The sequence below is a fragment of the Apodemus sylvaticus genome, chromosome 19, assembly GCF_947179515.1.
Source record: "Apodemus sylvaticus chromosome 19, mApoSyl1.1, whole genome shotgun sequence".
NCBI classification, from domain to species: domain Eukaryota; kingdom Metazoa; phylum Chordata; class Mammalia; order Rodentia; family Muridae; genus Apodemus; species Apodemus sylvaticus.
Genome location: NC_067490.1, coordinates 367,906 through 382,149, shown reverse-complemented (window position 1 = coordinate 382,149; position 14,244 = coordinate 367,906). Strand labels below are relative to the sequence as shown.

General features: G+C 39.5%; 1 protein-coding gene and 1 pseudogene across 1 annotated transcript; one reads left to right on the top strand and one right to left on the bottom strand.

Annotated features, from left to right (window-relative positions):
• Positions 1–204: 204 nt before the first annotated feature.
• Positions 205–7,847, bottom strand: LOC127670058 (HLA class I histocompatibility antigen, alpha chain F-like; annotated as a pseudogene).
• Positions 7,848–11,153: 3,306 nt separating this feature from the next.
• Positions 11,154–12,119, top strand: LOC127669767 (olfactory receptor 12D3). The gene has a single exon (XM_052163975.1). It carries the CDS (start codon positions 11,154–11,156, stop codon positions 12,117–12,119), a length of 966 nt encoding a protein of 321 aa, XP_052019935.1.
• The last annotated feature ends 2,125 nt before the right edge of the window (positions 12,120–14,244 follow it).

Sequence of the window (14,244 nt, the reverse complement as noted above, 5' to 3'; positions counted from 1 at the left end):
TACATACACACATACACACATGTATTGAACACATAGCTACATTATACACACAAACACCTACATAGTACATTCACAGACAGACAATAAAATGCAATGATAAAATAAGCAATTGTGTCATTTGAGATGGTGGGCCAAAGGCCTTCCCAGAGAAGAGGCAGGAACAATTCCACCTAAGACCTTGAGTCCACAGGTGAGGAGGATGACCTAGGCAACGCTTTTGCATACTTTGCTCCCCCTGTTGCACACCACAGTAGTAAGCACGACTCCCTGGAGAACCAGACCAGCAGTGATGACCATGATGATGACAGAGGACTGAGAAGATCTTCCTGGGAAAGGAGTGGAGAGTGATGGTCCTGAACCCCAGTTATCAGTTCTGATCTTGTTCTGGGCTCCTTTCCTTGATTCTGTTGTTACCCTTTTCTGTCCTTAACCCATTTCAGGACAAAGGGCTCTGTTAGCCACTCATGGGACACATAGCATGTGTATCTCTGCTCCTCTCCTTAAGGTACCACCACAGTTTCCCACTTCTTAAAGGTCCCATCCCCTGAAGGCCCAGTCTCCACAAGCACCATGTCATAGGCCAGGTCCTTCCCATCCCAGAGCCTGGTCTGGATAGAAGCCCACTGCCTAGCACTTCATTGATGACATCTCCTTCAGATCTAGGCTGATAGGCCACATGTGCCTTTGGGGGGGGTGAGGTGGAAGGTTTGGAAATTTTAAGCATTTTGCATTCTTTTTGTGGAGCCATTGGGGCTCATGTCAGCATCCTTGGAATGGACATAATTAGGGTAAAAGAGGAATGCAAACACAATATGAAGCCTAGATTCAGATACCTAGCATGATCCATTTCTTGAAATGTTCTGAAAATCAAGGTGGTTAGTTTTATGTGAACTTGACACAAGCTAAAGTCATCTGAGAGGAGGGAACTTCCATTAACAAAATGACTCCAAAAGATCAGGCTGTAGGCATGTCTATAGATCATTTCTTAATTGGTGATTGATGCTGGAGAGTCCACCTCATTGTATTTGGTGCCATCACTGGCCTGGAGGTCCTTGGTTCTATAAGAAAGCAGGATGAGCAAGCCATAGGGTACAAGCTAGGAAGCAGTACTTCTTCATGCCCTGCTGATAAGCTGTTTGACTTTCTGTCCTGGCTTCCTTCAATGATGAACAGTGCTGCAAGGGTAAGCCAAATAAACCCCTTATTCTCCAACTTGCTTTTGGTCATTGTACTGGTTGGTTTTGTGTGTCAACTTGACACAGGCTGGAGTTATCACAGAGAAAGGAGTTTCAGTTGGGGAAGTGCCTCCATGAGATCCAACTGTGAGGCATTTTCTCAATTAGTGATCAAGGGGGAGGGCCCCTTGTGGGTGGTACCATCCCTGGGCTTGTATTCTTGGGTTTTCTATAAGAGAGCAGGCTGAGCAAGCCAGAGGAAGCAAGCCAGTAAGAAACATCCCTCCATGGCCTCTGCATCAGCTCCTGCTTCCTGACCTGCTTGAGTTCCAGTCCTGACTTCCTTTAGTGATGAACTGCACCGTGGAAGTGTAAGCTCAATAAACCCTTTCCTCCCCAACTTGCTTCTTGGTAATGATGTTTGTGCAGGAATAGAAACCCTAACTAAGACAATCATGGTGTTTCTTTGTAGTAATAGACACCCTAAGACAGAATCAAGTAGAAGCCTTCAGATTTAACATCTCTGGCCTGATTGGGTTAAGCTGAGAGACTCAGCATCAGAGGAGTGTGACCTCCAAAGACATCGGGGATGGGCAGAGAACCAAGCCTGAAAGAAGCTACGGTTCACAATGAGCTGCATACTGAATAGAAATGCTTGGTTGTTTATCTGGGGGATGTTTTCTCCTTCCATCCTGGGACAGACTCAATTATCCTGAAAGTAGTGTCAGTCCTGGAACAGTTGCTCTCTGATGTTGGATCAGGAAAGCCAAGTAACACTCTTCCTTCTCCTTATGCAGTATTGCAGCTGATCCAATATTTCCTCCCTCCCCAGACAGCATGAACCTCACTTGTACGGTTGAAGAGATAAATTTGCTAACTAAAAGTGGTTCCTAGTTTTTCCTCACACCTCCTTGCTCCAGAGACTCCTTTCCATTCTGCAGGAATCTATGGAGCAGCTCTAGGCACTCTCCATCCACATAGGTCCTGAAGTACTCCGCTGTACCATCTGACTCTAACTTGCTCTTCAAGATCTGAACCACCATGTCTGATGCAGTCCAGGAGTTCAGGTCCTCATTCAGAGTGTTTGTAATCTGAGCCATCATATGCAAGCCGATAGTGTTCTACAAGAAGGCCCATATATGGCCCTGCCTCAGAAGCAACGATCCACCGCAAGATATGAGAGCCTGACAACAGAGCTGTCAGTCAGCCTTGGACCACCTCACCCTGTTATGCTCACCTGCAGGATTTGGACCTAAACTGTAAGTGAAACTGGTTTAGTGTTTTTGAGGGTTCTGAAGCCCACCCCCATACATTGAACCTGGGACCCAGGGCTAGTCAGGCTAGGCAGTGGGGATATGTAGGAGTTGAACATAGTCCTAGAGTCACTAGGTGCCTTCAGTATGGTTGTAGTAGGTGAGCAGTTTCTGAAGGCAAGCTCTGGTTCTTTGTATAATGTTCTTGACTCTGAGTTTCAGCTCCTTCCAATACTCTAGACCTTCCTACTCTATCCAGGGCCTAATTGGCTCTATCCTTGGAAACTCCTCATTGCTATCAGAGAGCTGAAACTCTGTCATCCCCGAAGCCTGCAGTGATGTACTCTGACAGGACAGTTTGGAAATAGCACAGTAAATGTGAGCCTAGGGAAAGTGCAGGTTGATATCAGGACCCTTCTCTGAGAGTACAAGCAAGTGCAGGAGTTGGCAGGGTGTTGGGAGATGGGCAGGACAAGGAGCATAGGACAGGGTAGGGAAGGGGTCTGAGGGTCTGGTCCCAAGCCCTTGCTCCTCCCCGCCAAGGTTGTTTCCTACTGGACCCCTGAACTCACTGGGCCCTCTTTGGGTAACAGCCAGAGGGACAACCACCAGAAGCAAGAGTGCAGTTTTCTGAGTTCCCCTTCCTTTCAGTGGTAGTGCTGATTGGATTCTCTAGTTACCCACCACACAACTGTAATGAGAACTGGGGGAGTGTCATCAGTATCCATGAGAAAGTACCAGACAAATTTTAAGTTACAGAAAATTGAAACCTCTGAGGAAATGGAATCTCCAATGTTGTTTCCTGTTCTCTCACACTAAGTACTTAATGTCCTAGAGCTTGTCAAATATTTCAGGATCTCTGTATGTTCACCAAAACAAACTAACAAGGAAAAAACCGAACATTTTTTATTGATTTGTTTTATGTGCACTGATATTTTGCGCATATGTATATATGTGCTTTAAGTGAGTGCCTGGTGCCAGCAGAGACTAGAAGAGGGCATATGGTCCATTGGAACTGGAGTTAGAGATCCTATTTATTGCCATGTGAGTGCTGCAAATAAAATTCAGGTCCTCTGGCAGACTCCATGGATAACTGTTATTGGTTAGGTCTGACAATAATTATCACATTTGGAAGTTAGAATGGTTCAGGTCCTGCTTGGTGATGCACACTTGTAAACCTAGTCTTAGGTAGGAGTGGCCATAATAGAAATGTTGTTTTGTCTTGTTTTGTTTTTTTGATACAGGGTTCAAACTGTCAGTCAATCCTAACTGTCTTGGACTCAATTTGTAGACCAGGATGGCCTTGAACTCACAGTGATCCTCCTGCCTCTGCCTCCTGAGTGCTGGGATCAAAGTTGTGTGCCACTGTGCCTGGCTTAGTCTCCGTATTTGGTCGTAAATGATTCACAGTGTATGTAGAACTCAGTTTAAAGCTCATCATTTTAATTTGCAGTATACTACTCTAAGTTTTATGACTTTCTGCATTCACTATATGTTGGATTTCTCAAGGACTGCGGTAGTGCTACCTCATTTTTGATATTATTACCACCCTTTTCTCTCTTGTAATTGGCAAAGGGTTTTACCCAAATTTTTATTATTTTTAACATCAAGGAAACTACTAAAACAAAAAGAAAACAAATGACTTGATTCTTATGGGAAAAGAATTTTGGACAGAATGACTCCTTGGAGAGAAAACCCCAAGATGTTAATGCCCAAGATGCTGCTAGAGAAGTAAGTATAAGAGGGTTCATTTTGGTCTTCCCTCTGTCAGAACACAAAATAAGATCTTCTGAGATTGTTATAATTTTAAGTAGTTTCTTATATCCATTCTAAAGTATGTACAGCAGCTTAGAGTAATGGGCAAATGTAATATTGGCAAAAAATTTCTTTCATGTCCCCGAATTTCTATCTCTCTCTCTTTCCCTACTTTCCTCCCTCTCTCATCCCTCATTTCCTTCCTTCTTAAGACAAGTTGTCTTATAGCCCAAGCTAGTGTAAAATCTCCATGTAGCCCAGGGGAATTAACACTTTGAACCATTTATTTAAGAAACCATTAATTCAGTTGTTTACTTTACATCCATCCCTATCACAGTTTCCCCTCCCTCCTTTCTTCCCAGGCCTTCCCTCTCCTTGACCCTTCCTGTCTTCAAAAAAGGGAAGGCTTTGAATGGATAGCAACCTGCCTAGGCATTTCAAGTTGCAGTGAAGACTAAGCACAACTTCTCCTACTGAAGCAAGACAAGGCAGCCCAGTAAGGTGAAAAGAAACCAAAGGCAGTCATCAGAGTCAGAGACAGCCTCTGCTCCTGCTGTTAGGAGTCCCACGGGAATACCAAGCTGAGCAACTGCTACATATGTGCAGAGAGCCTGGTGATCAGCACCTTCTGAGAGCTTGGCTTATGTGGAATGTGCCTTCACATGGACGTTTAGGGTCTTTTCCCCCCACTCTGATGAAAGGAAGTTCAGACCAGAGCAATGGGTAAGTGAGAGTAACTGGGGGGGGGCATCTTTATAAAAATAGAGTATACAAGTCACTATCTGGAAATCTTTTATTTTCCTAATTTGTTTGTAAGTTGTTGCATGCACTCTTGGTGTGTTTGGGATTTTCAGATCTTAGGATAGGCTGTGTGATCAAGCATATAATATGTTGAAAGTATACGGCAGGGTGTGTGTGTGTATAATTTTAGTGGATCTGGTGGTAGAGTTGGGCCCTTGTATTCATGTAAGAATGAGAGGAGATAAAAAGAGGGAAGATAGAGAGAGCAAAGAATTATAGGATTCATCTCTTAGTATCCATTAAAGTCAATGATCATCAGAGAAGCAGGTTCTCTTCCAGTGCTAGTAACAAGTTAGGTTGTATTTGGTATTAAATAAACACATGACTCTGTAGGAGTATTTTTAGTGGAAGAGGGAGGATTCAATTGTCAGAAAAGATGATAATAAACTGTGAACTATGGTATGTATGATATACTTCTTACATTACTTCTTTTATAGAACCCCAAATTCTTGACTGTGTGTGTCAGTTTGATTCATGATCCTTGGGATGCTCCACCATCAACAGTTATGTTTAGGACATTTCTCTTACACATGTGTTAATAGCAATCATCTTTTTGGTGTCCATGTTGACTCACTTATTATGTAATGAATTTCCATAGTGCTTCTGATGCTAACTAATCTGACTATGTCATGCAGTACAACAAAATGCCAAAGTAACTGTCCCTCTATTGCTAAAGTCATTTATTTAGTTCAGGACACAGATTCTGGTGTGTTGTTTCTAGGTATTCTGATAATCTTCAAGTTTATCGTCACAGTCAGGGGAATCTTGTGGATAAAGTGTAGATGCAAACTGTAACAGTAGGTAAATGTGATCTCATGAGATTTGTTATCAAACACTTAATAGGTAATATTAGGCTCTGAGTGAGCCCAGTAAATGCATATAAGGCAGGTAAAAATGGTAGGTATTGTTTTGGATGCTGAGGTTACAGTATTAGAAAAAAATTAGAAAGCATTTTTGTTTCTTCCTAGAACTTGCATTCATGTTGAAGATATGTAATAAAACTCAATGCAGCAAATTAAGAGAGAGTCTATTGATAACAACAGTGTGTGTGTGTGTGTGTGTGTGTGTGTGTGTTTACAATGAGACAGCCAGTAAAGCACTGAGTTTAGGATAAAAGCAAGGGAATTATCCATGTAGGTTTATCAAGTGAGTAATGTTCGCTTCAGTCAAGAACTGGTGCTGACTTGGATATCAGTGTGGTTGAGACAGGAAGTTGAATAGCAGATACATGCACAAGTTAAGAGAGGGAAGGTGGTGCACAATATTCTAGTTCAACACAGTATGTTAAACCTTCAAATAACATGGGAGGCACTTGAGAGCTCAGAGCATTAGACATAGGTAACAGTGATCCAAGATGGGTTTTAAAAGAAGTACTACTTGGACATAAATGGAGATAATATCTTTATAAGACTCCAGATGTATTTAGGAATATATTAGTATTATTAGTAAATGCATTAGGAACATTATTCATTCTACCAGTCACTTATGATAGTAACAAGTGGCTAAAAATATTCACCATTTTGATTCCACCCAATTTTGTATGGTGTAGGAATTACAAAGATTTGACAGAATATACTGAAATTAAGAAAATCTCCAATGATTTTATGCCTTGGCTAAGAAGACAAATGTGAATAACTGACTGTAGAATTGGTGAAATTTCTACTTTGTGCCTTTTACCTTACTGTTCTTGTGTGAAAAGGGTGAAAAGGGTGTGCAAAAGTAATTTCTTTCCTAGACTGTAAAGTATAGGCCATGAGTCACTCCAAATCTCATTGTTCTTGAATGTGATAAGTGGACTAAAAATTGTGTATTCCCAACACTCTTCTCTATTTTAATACTCTAGTCTTGTACAGCTTCTACTTCCTATTTATAAACAAATGATTATATATTGAATATATTAGATGTTAATATTTCACAAAATTAAAAATGTTATAAAAGGTGTGTATTCCTTGTACCTTAGTCCATCTGCCATTGAGGCCCTTTTCTTAAAGGTCCCGACCATTAGTGGTTTCTTCTGGTGTGTTCAGAGGGATTTTCTACCCACAAAAGAAGATTCAGTGAGAAATCTCTGCACATTGATCATCTTGTACTGAATCTTGATTTTGTTGTCCAACAAATCATCCTGGAATTCTGAATGTATGCCCTACGTGTACATCTGTATTATACATACCTAAAACTATGTATGATTTTTGCATTTTCCTGAGTTTATCTGGTAGTTAAGTTTTATTTTTAGTATATTTATATACACATACATGCTTAAATCCTGCATACATTTCCTTTTATAAATGTAATAATTTAGTCATAGTTTTGTGTGTTTAGATTATTTCCATTCACTTGTGTTTAAATTGGTCAAACGAACATAATGGTATAATATGTAATTTTCAACATGTTGAGGGACTTGGACAGGTAAGTTGTAATTTTAATATATGTGATTAAAAATTTACAAAGCAGATAGAATTGAAAGTTTATCATCATATAAATAGTGCAAAATCCTGTCTTGACAAATTTCTCTTTTAATAGCTTCAAAAAATACAGGTTGCTTGTAAACATTTTGTTGTTGTCAAACACATTAACTACAATCCTAAGTATAGTCTTTGCAACGTGAACTATAAACATGCTGTGTCCCTGTAGTCAGTCCTTCCAAAGGTAACAAATTATAATCGAGGGAACAGGGAGGTTAATAAACTGCTGCAATTCATCACTCTAATGATTACCCAGATTCCCTTGCACTCATCCATTCCGTGTTTGTATTTACATCTTCATGATTTCATTGTGTGTCCTTACAGCTGCCACTCCTCTGAAAGTGCAGAACAGTGTGTTCATGGGGATCAGTCATTATTCTTTTATGCCCATAGCTGTACATCGGCCTCTTCTTAAACCTCATTCCACAATGTTGGGAACTACTTTTTTTTTTAATTCGATATATTTTTTATTTACATTTCAAATGATTTCCCCTTTTTGTCTTCCCACTCCCCGAAAGTCCCATAAGCCCTCTTCCCTCACCCCATTCCCCCACCACCCCTTCCCACTTCCCTGTTCTGGTGTTGCCTTATACTGCTACATGGAGTCTTTCCATAACCAGGGGCCACTCCTCCATTCTTCTTGGACCTCATTTGATGTGTGAATTATATTTTGGGTATTCCAGTTTTCTAGGTTAATATCCACTTATTAGTGAGTGCATACCATGATTCACCTTTTGAGTCTGGGTTACCTCACTTAGTATGATGTTCTCCAGCTCCATCCATTTGTCTAAGAATTTCATGAATTCATTGTTTCTAATGGCTGAATAGTACTCCATTGTGTATATATACCAAATTTTTTTTTGTCCATTCCTCCGTTGAGGGATCCTGGGTTGGGAACTACTTATCTTTTCTCAGTTTCTAAATATTGCTCACTTAAAACATGATACAGAAGCATAAAACCTGAGTGTAAAACATCTTGGGAGAGGCTAAAGTTAAACAGATTCTATTCCTTCCTTGTAATATTTTTTTGCCTTTAAAAGACAGTTTCACTATAAAGCACAGACAGGCCTAAAACTCATAGCAACCCTCTTTTCCTCCCTCAGCCTCTCAAATGCTGAGATTGCAAATATGAAACACCACATCCAGTTTGTTTGTTTTGTATTGCAGAATTGTTTTCTCTGATATATAATACAATTTGCTTTGCTATTTATTCATTGAAGGACTTATGCTTTACTTTGAGTTTTTGGTTTTTATAAGTGAATATTCTACAAACGTTGATGTGTAAGTTTTTATGAATATATTATACATATCATATAATATGAATATACTATACATTTTAAGTTTACAGAGGAAAAGACTGAAGTTTTAAAAGAACTCAGTGCAACTGAAGCTGTAAATTCTAATTAACAATCATATGATATTGTGTTTGTTAATATTTGGTTGATTTGATTTCTACATTTTTAACATTAATCTTATCTACAAAGAGACTGTCTTTTGAACTGGTAGCATACATCTGATGTAGTTTATCATCTTCAAAATCTTTTAAAATAACAGCTTTATCTTTGTTGAATTTTCTCTATTGTACATTTGTTTTTATAGTAAGATTATTTTTTATTATTTCCGTCTTATTTTCTTCATGCTCAACTTTCTAGCAACCATTCACTTATCTGCATAGCTTTAGGAAGTAAAAATTTAGATACTTCCATTTATTTTATTTTGCTTTTTATTAATAGATAATTGTATATATTCATGAATGTGATGTGAGTTTTCTTTTTTTAGGTAGAGCCTTACTGTGCTGGTCTAGATGGTCTGGAACTTGCTATGTAGAGTAGGCTGGGCTTCCTGGAGATCCACCTGCCTCTGCCTCCTAAATGCTGGAATTAAAGTCATGCATCACTGTTGTCCAGCCGCAATGTGAGGTTTTGGTATGCATGTTATTTTATAATGATCAAGACATGTTAGTTTACATGCCCACCACTACAAAAGCTTACTATTTTCATGTGTTTTTTCAGTATTTATCCGTTTCTTACATATGTATTTAAGGCCAATAGTGTTTCTACTTACTGTTTTCACTACATAACAAAATTTGATATGTCTTATTTTCCTAACAATCCAATGTATTTTCTAGTTTCTATTTGGGTTTCCTTTTTATCTATAAGTTATTTAAGTGATGTTACTTAGTTTGAAGCACTTAGTAAGATTTTTAAATTGCCTTTCTTATAATTTTCTGATTCTGATGGAGTTTATCTTTGTTGAATTTTCTCTATTATATCCTTATTTTTTATTGTAAAATTCCCTTTATTTTTGTCTTTTCCATCTTATTTTCTTCAGGTTCATATTTCAAAGAACATTTTGAATAGTTCTGCTTTCTGAAATAAAACCAACCAACCAATCAACCATAACAAAAAAGAGCATAACAAAAAAAACTCCAAGTCTTTTAAAAAAGCTCAGTCTATGCTTGACTTAGTAAATGTTCAATGTGCCCCAACAATAGCATGAATTCTTTTATTTTTGTGTTCAGTGCTTTACATGTGTTAACCAAATTGTGAAGTCATGTTGTTCAGGTTTTCATATCTTACATACACCTTGGCTGTTTACTTAGTCAGTTGTATTGAAAGGTATGTAAAAGTATCTCCTGATTGTAGATTTGACTACATATTCTTCATTCTTTTAACTTTTAAAGCTAATTACTGGGAGTTTGTTTTGGATTCTGATATTCTGGATCACTAACTATCAGAGTCTCTTCTGTGGGTAGTAGTGGAAAATCGCCCATGTTCTTTCTCAATGCCTCAACACAGTCTGAGGGCTTCTCCTTCTGTGGAGCTTATGTGGCTGCTTTCTTTTTTCAAATGGCAGTTTTCTTAGTTAATTTACTATGTCCTTCTTACCTTCACCCTCAGTGTTTATGTTGTCTTCTTCCTACTAGCTCCCCTCCTTTAAAGGAAATTTCATTGTGGAATAGTCTTTTGGGCTGAAAATGGGGTGTTGCCATATTTCTACAACCTCTAGTATTTCAAGATTTTTCTAGCTTCACTCAGAGCCCCACAGCTGTGCTGAAATACTGCAGTGCAAATCACTCGACATTTCCTGTACTTACATGATGCTGGAGTTTGTGAGCTCTCCCTTCCACTCCCTCCTCCCTATAATTTCTGTCACCTTGTATTTTTCTATTTTTTTGCTCTTCCCCTCTATTGAAACATGGTCTCACATTGTAGCCTAGGCTGTCCTCAAACTCATAATCTTCTTTTAATTTCTTGAAAGATTTAGGCCATCAAGGAGGATGTAGAGGTTCATCATTGACTGCTTTGGTTCAGAAGTGGAGAAATTTTCACTAGGCCATATCTGTATGATTCTCAGGACCTAAAACAGAAGATAAATCATTATTCCCTTAGTCTGTGTGTTTTTAACATGTTCAACCCTTGATTTGAATGTTTTGTATGAGGTTATGGTAAGGTCCTCTTAAAAGTGCCCTTATGTATTTGGCTTAGTCCTAACATGCTTTACTTATTAGTCAGAAACCCTTTTACAGGTTCAGAATTTATCAGATATACCCATCTCTAACTCTGTTGTAAGTAAATGAGACGTCTAAATGTTATTTATATGGAAGCTCCATAAATTCCTCCATAGAGTCAGCTTGTACTTCACTTAATCCCTTCAGAGTAATGTTTTAAATTCAGAAAAACAGAATACATTGTTTTCCCCTAGTGATGGAGAACTCCACTTCAGTGGATGAGTTCCTCTTGCTTGGCCTGACCAGTGTTCAGAAACTGCAGCCCATCTTCTTTGTGATGTTTTTAACCATTTACTTGCTGAATTTGGTTGGAAATGGAGTTATATTAATGATTATCACTCTGGAAAGAAGACTCCACTCCCCTATGTACTTCTTCCTAGGAAACCTTTCCTGCCTGGATATTTGTTACTCTTCGGTGACGCTTCCCAAGGTTCTCATTAACCTTCTCTCGAGGCATAGGACCATATCTTTCCTAGGCTGCATCACTCAGCTCTACTTCTTCCACTTTCTGGGAAGCACAGAGGCCATCTTGCTGGCTGTGATGGCCTTTGACCGTTTTGTGGCCATCTGCAGCCCACTCCGCTACACTGGTATCATGAATCCTCAGTTGTGCATCCTGTTGGCAGCTACTGCCTGGCTCACCAGCTTCTTCTATGCTCTGCTGCATTCTGTGATGACTGCTCGATTGAACTTTTGCCACTCTCACAAACTCAGTCATTTCTTCTGTGATGTCAAGCCTCTCTTAGAGGTGGCCTGTGGCAACACAGTGCTCAACCAGTGGCTTCTTTCTGTTGTTACAGGCAGTATATCCATGGGGGCCTTCCTCCTCATACTCCTCTCCTATTTCTACATCATTGCCTTTCTTCTGTTCAAGAACCGGTCCTGCAGAATGCTTAAGAAGGCTCTGTCCACTTGCACCTCTCACTTTATGGTGGTTTGTCTTTTCTATGGACCTGTTGGTTTCACATATATCCGCCCTGCCACAGCATCAGTCTCCTCCATGAGTGAGGATCGAATGGTGGCCATTATCTATAGTGCAGTCACTCCAGTGCTGAACCCACTGATATATACTCTTAGGAACAAAGAGGTGATGTTGGCTCTGAAAAGGAACTTTGGGAAGAAGTTGTTTAAAGACAACCAGCTACATGGAGGATACCAATGACACTCATATCTTAAGTATATGAAGACACTTCACTCTAATAAATGATGGGTTAACTTCATTTTTCCCTCTGTCAGGATTTATGAACATTTTAGGCAGGACTGGAGGTTCAAATCACATGGGAATAAACAAATTAATTCCACAGTATTTTAAGATATAAATTTTAATGTGTCAAGGGTTTTCACAATTTGCACAGTACATATACCAAGGTAATTAAATGGTGTAGAAATTTTTAAAAAGGCAGGAGGGACAGAGAGAGATGGGACCAAGTTCTTGATATATATTAAACAACTTGTTTGGCCTTTGCCCTTGATTCCTGAGATAGAGTTTTGAAAACCCTAAATAACCTTAATAAGTCATAGGCCATTGACTCAAACCTGAGTCTATATTAACAACAGATTTCATGGTAGGCTCCAAGCAAATCCCAGATAGGAGGTTGGTTACAACAGAAAGATTTTATGATTATATATGGAAATTTGGGTCTGTTGACAGAAGCTTAATTATTTAGTGAGGGAGGATAGAGATTAAATTCAGCTATAGACCAAAAATAGAAAATAATGAAGCTATGTAAGGAAGTTTCAGTAGAAGCTCAGTACTTAGTGTGAGGTTCTCATGTTTGAACATTGGTGTTTGAAAGAATTGTGCACATTAAGGACTTCACAGAACTTTCTCTGTGTCCTTCCACCAGCTCTCATGTGTACCCTTGTGTATAATAAACTTAAATCACAAGCACAGCACTTTTCTGAGTTCTGTCAGGCTTTCCTGAAACAGAGGAAACCTATTCAATTGCAAGAAGGAGAAAATCTATCATTATAACAACATAGAGCTAGAGATTATTGTTAACTGACCTACAGCAGGCATACAAAGACAGGAGGCTGGTACTCTAAGAATGCAATTTACTTGTGGGTAGAGACATGCCCTATTTTTCTACCTTTAGGGCTAGTCTAGTAGGGCTGGTTAAGAACCTGGCTAGGGACTAACCCTAGGAAGGTGCTTTTCCTTAAGATAATGTGTGTTTCTTTCCCATAATTCTTGCCCACTACTGTAGTAACTGGAGCTAAGCCTAGCCCTCTAGAAGACTGGGTTGGGTTGGCCACCTTTTTGATTCCCGATTTATTTGTCTTTTCCTTATTCTTTTTCTTTTGGTTGCTGGCCAGAGCCTAAGTATACTTTTAAGCCTAAGTAACTATGATATTTGAATTGCTTCTCTCAAGCAACACGGCCTTTGTTTCTTCACATCTCCACTTCCTTCCTTCCTTCCTTCCTTCCTTCCTTCCTTCCTTCCTTCCTTCCTTCCTTCCTTCCTTCCTTCCTTCCTTCCCTCCCTCCCTCCCTCCCTCCCCTCCCTCCCTCCCTCCCTCCTTCCCTCCCTCCCTCCCTCCCTCCCTCCTTCCCTCCTTCCCTCCTTCCTTCCTTCCTTCCTTCCTTCCTTCCTTCCTTCCTTCCTTCCTTCCTTCCTTCCTTCCTTCCTTCCTTCCTAGCAGCTGTGAGATTTGCAACTTGTATGCCCTCAGATTTCCTTTTGAGGGCTAATAAATTTTCCTCTAGCTTTCCATTTGATTTGTTTTTTCCCCTTCCAGCTTCAGTTTGTATGTATCTAAATTTGCTTAGTAACAACAAAGAACAACTCTGACTTCCCAGGAATCACAAGATGTTCTTCTCAAGATATTTTTTTTTTTAAATTAGATATATTCTTCATTTACATTTCAAATGATTTTCCCTTTCCTGGTTCCTCTATCCCTGAAAGTACCATAAGTCCTCTCCCCTCCCCCTGTTCCCCAATCAACCCCTTCCTGCTAACCTGTCCTACACTGCTGCATCCAGCCTTTCCAGGACCAGGGGCCTCTCCTTTTTTCTTCTTGGGCATCATTTTATATGTGAAAAGTGTCTTGGGTATTCCAAGTTTCTGGGCTAATATGCACTTATCAGTGAGTGTATACCATATGTGTTCTTTTATGATTGGGTTACCTCACTTAGGATGATATTTTCTAGTTCCACACATTTGCCTAAGAATTTCATGAATTCATTGTTTTCAATAGCTGAGTAGTATTTCATTGTATAAATATACCACATTTTCTGTATCCATTCCTCCACTGAGGGACATCTGAGTTCTTTCCAGCTTCTGGCT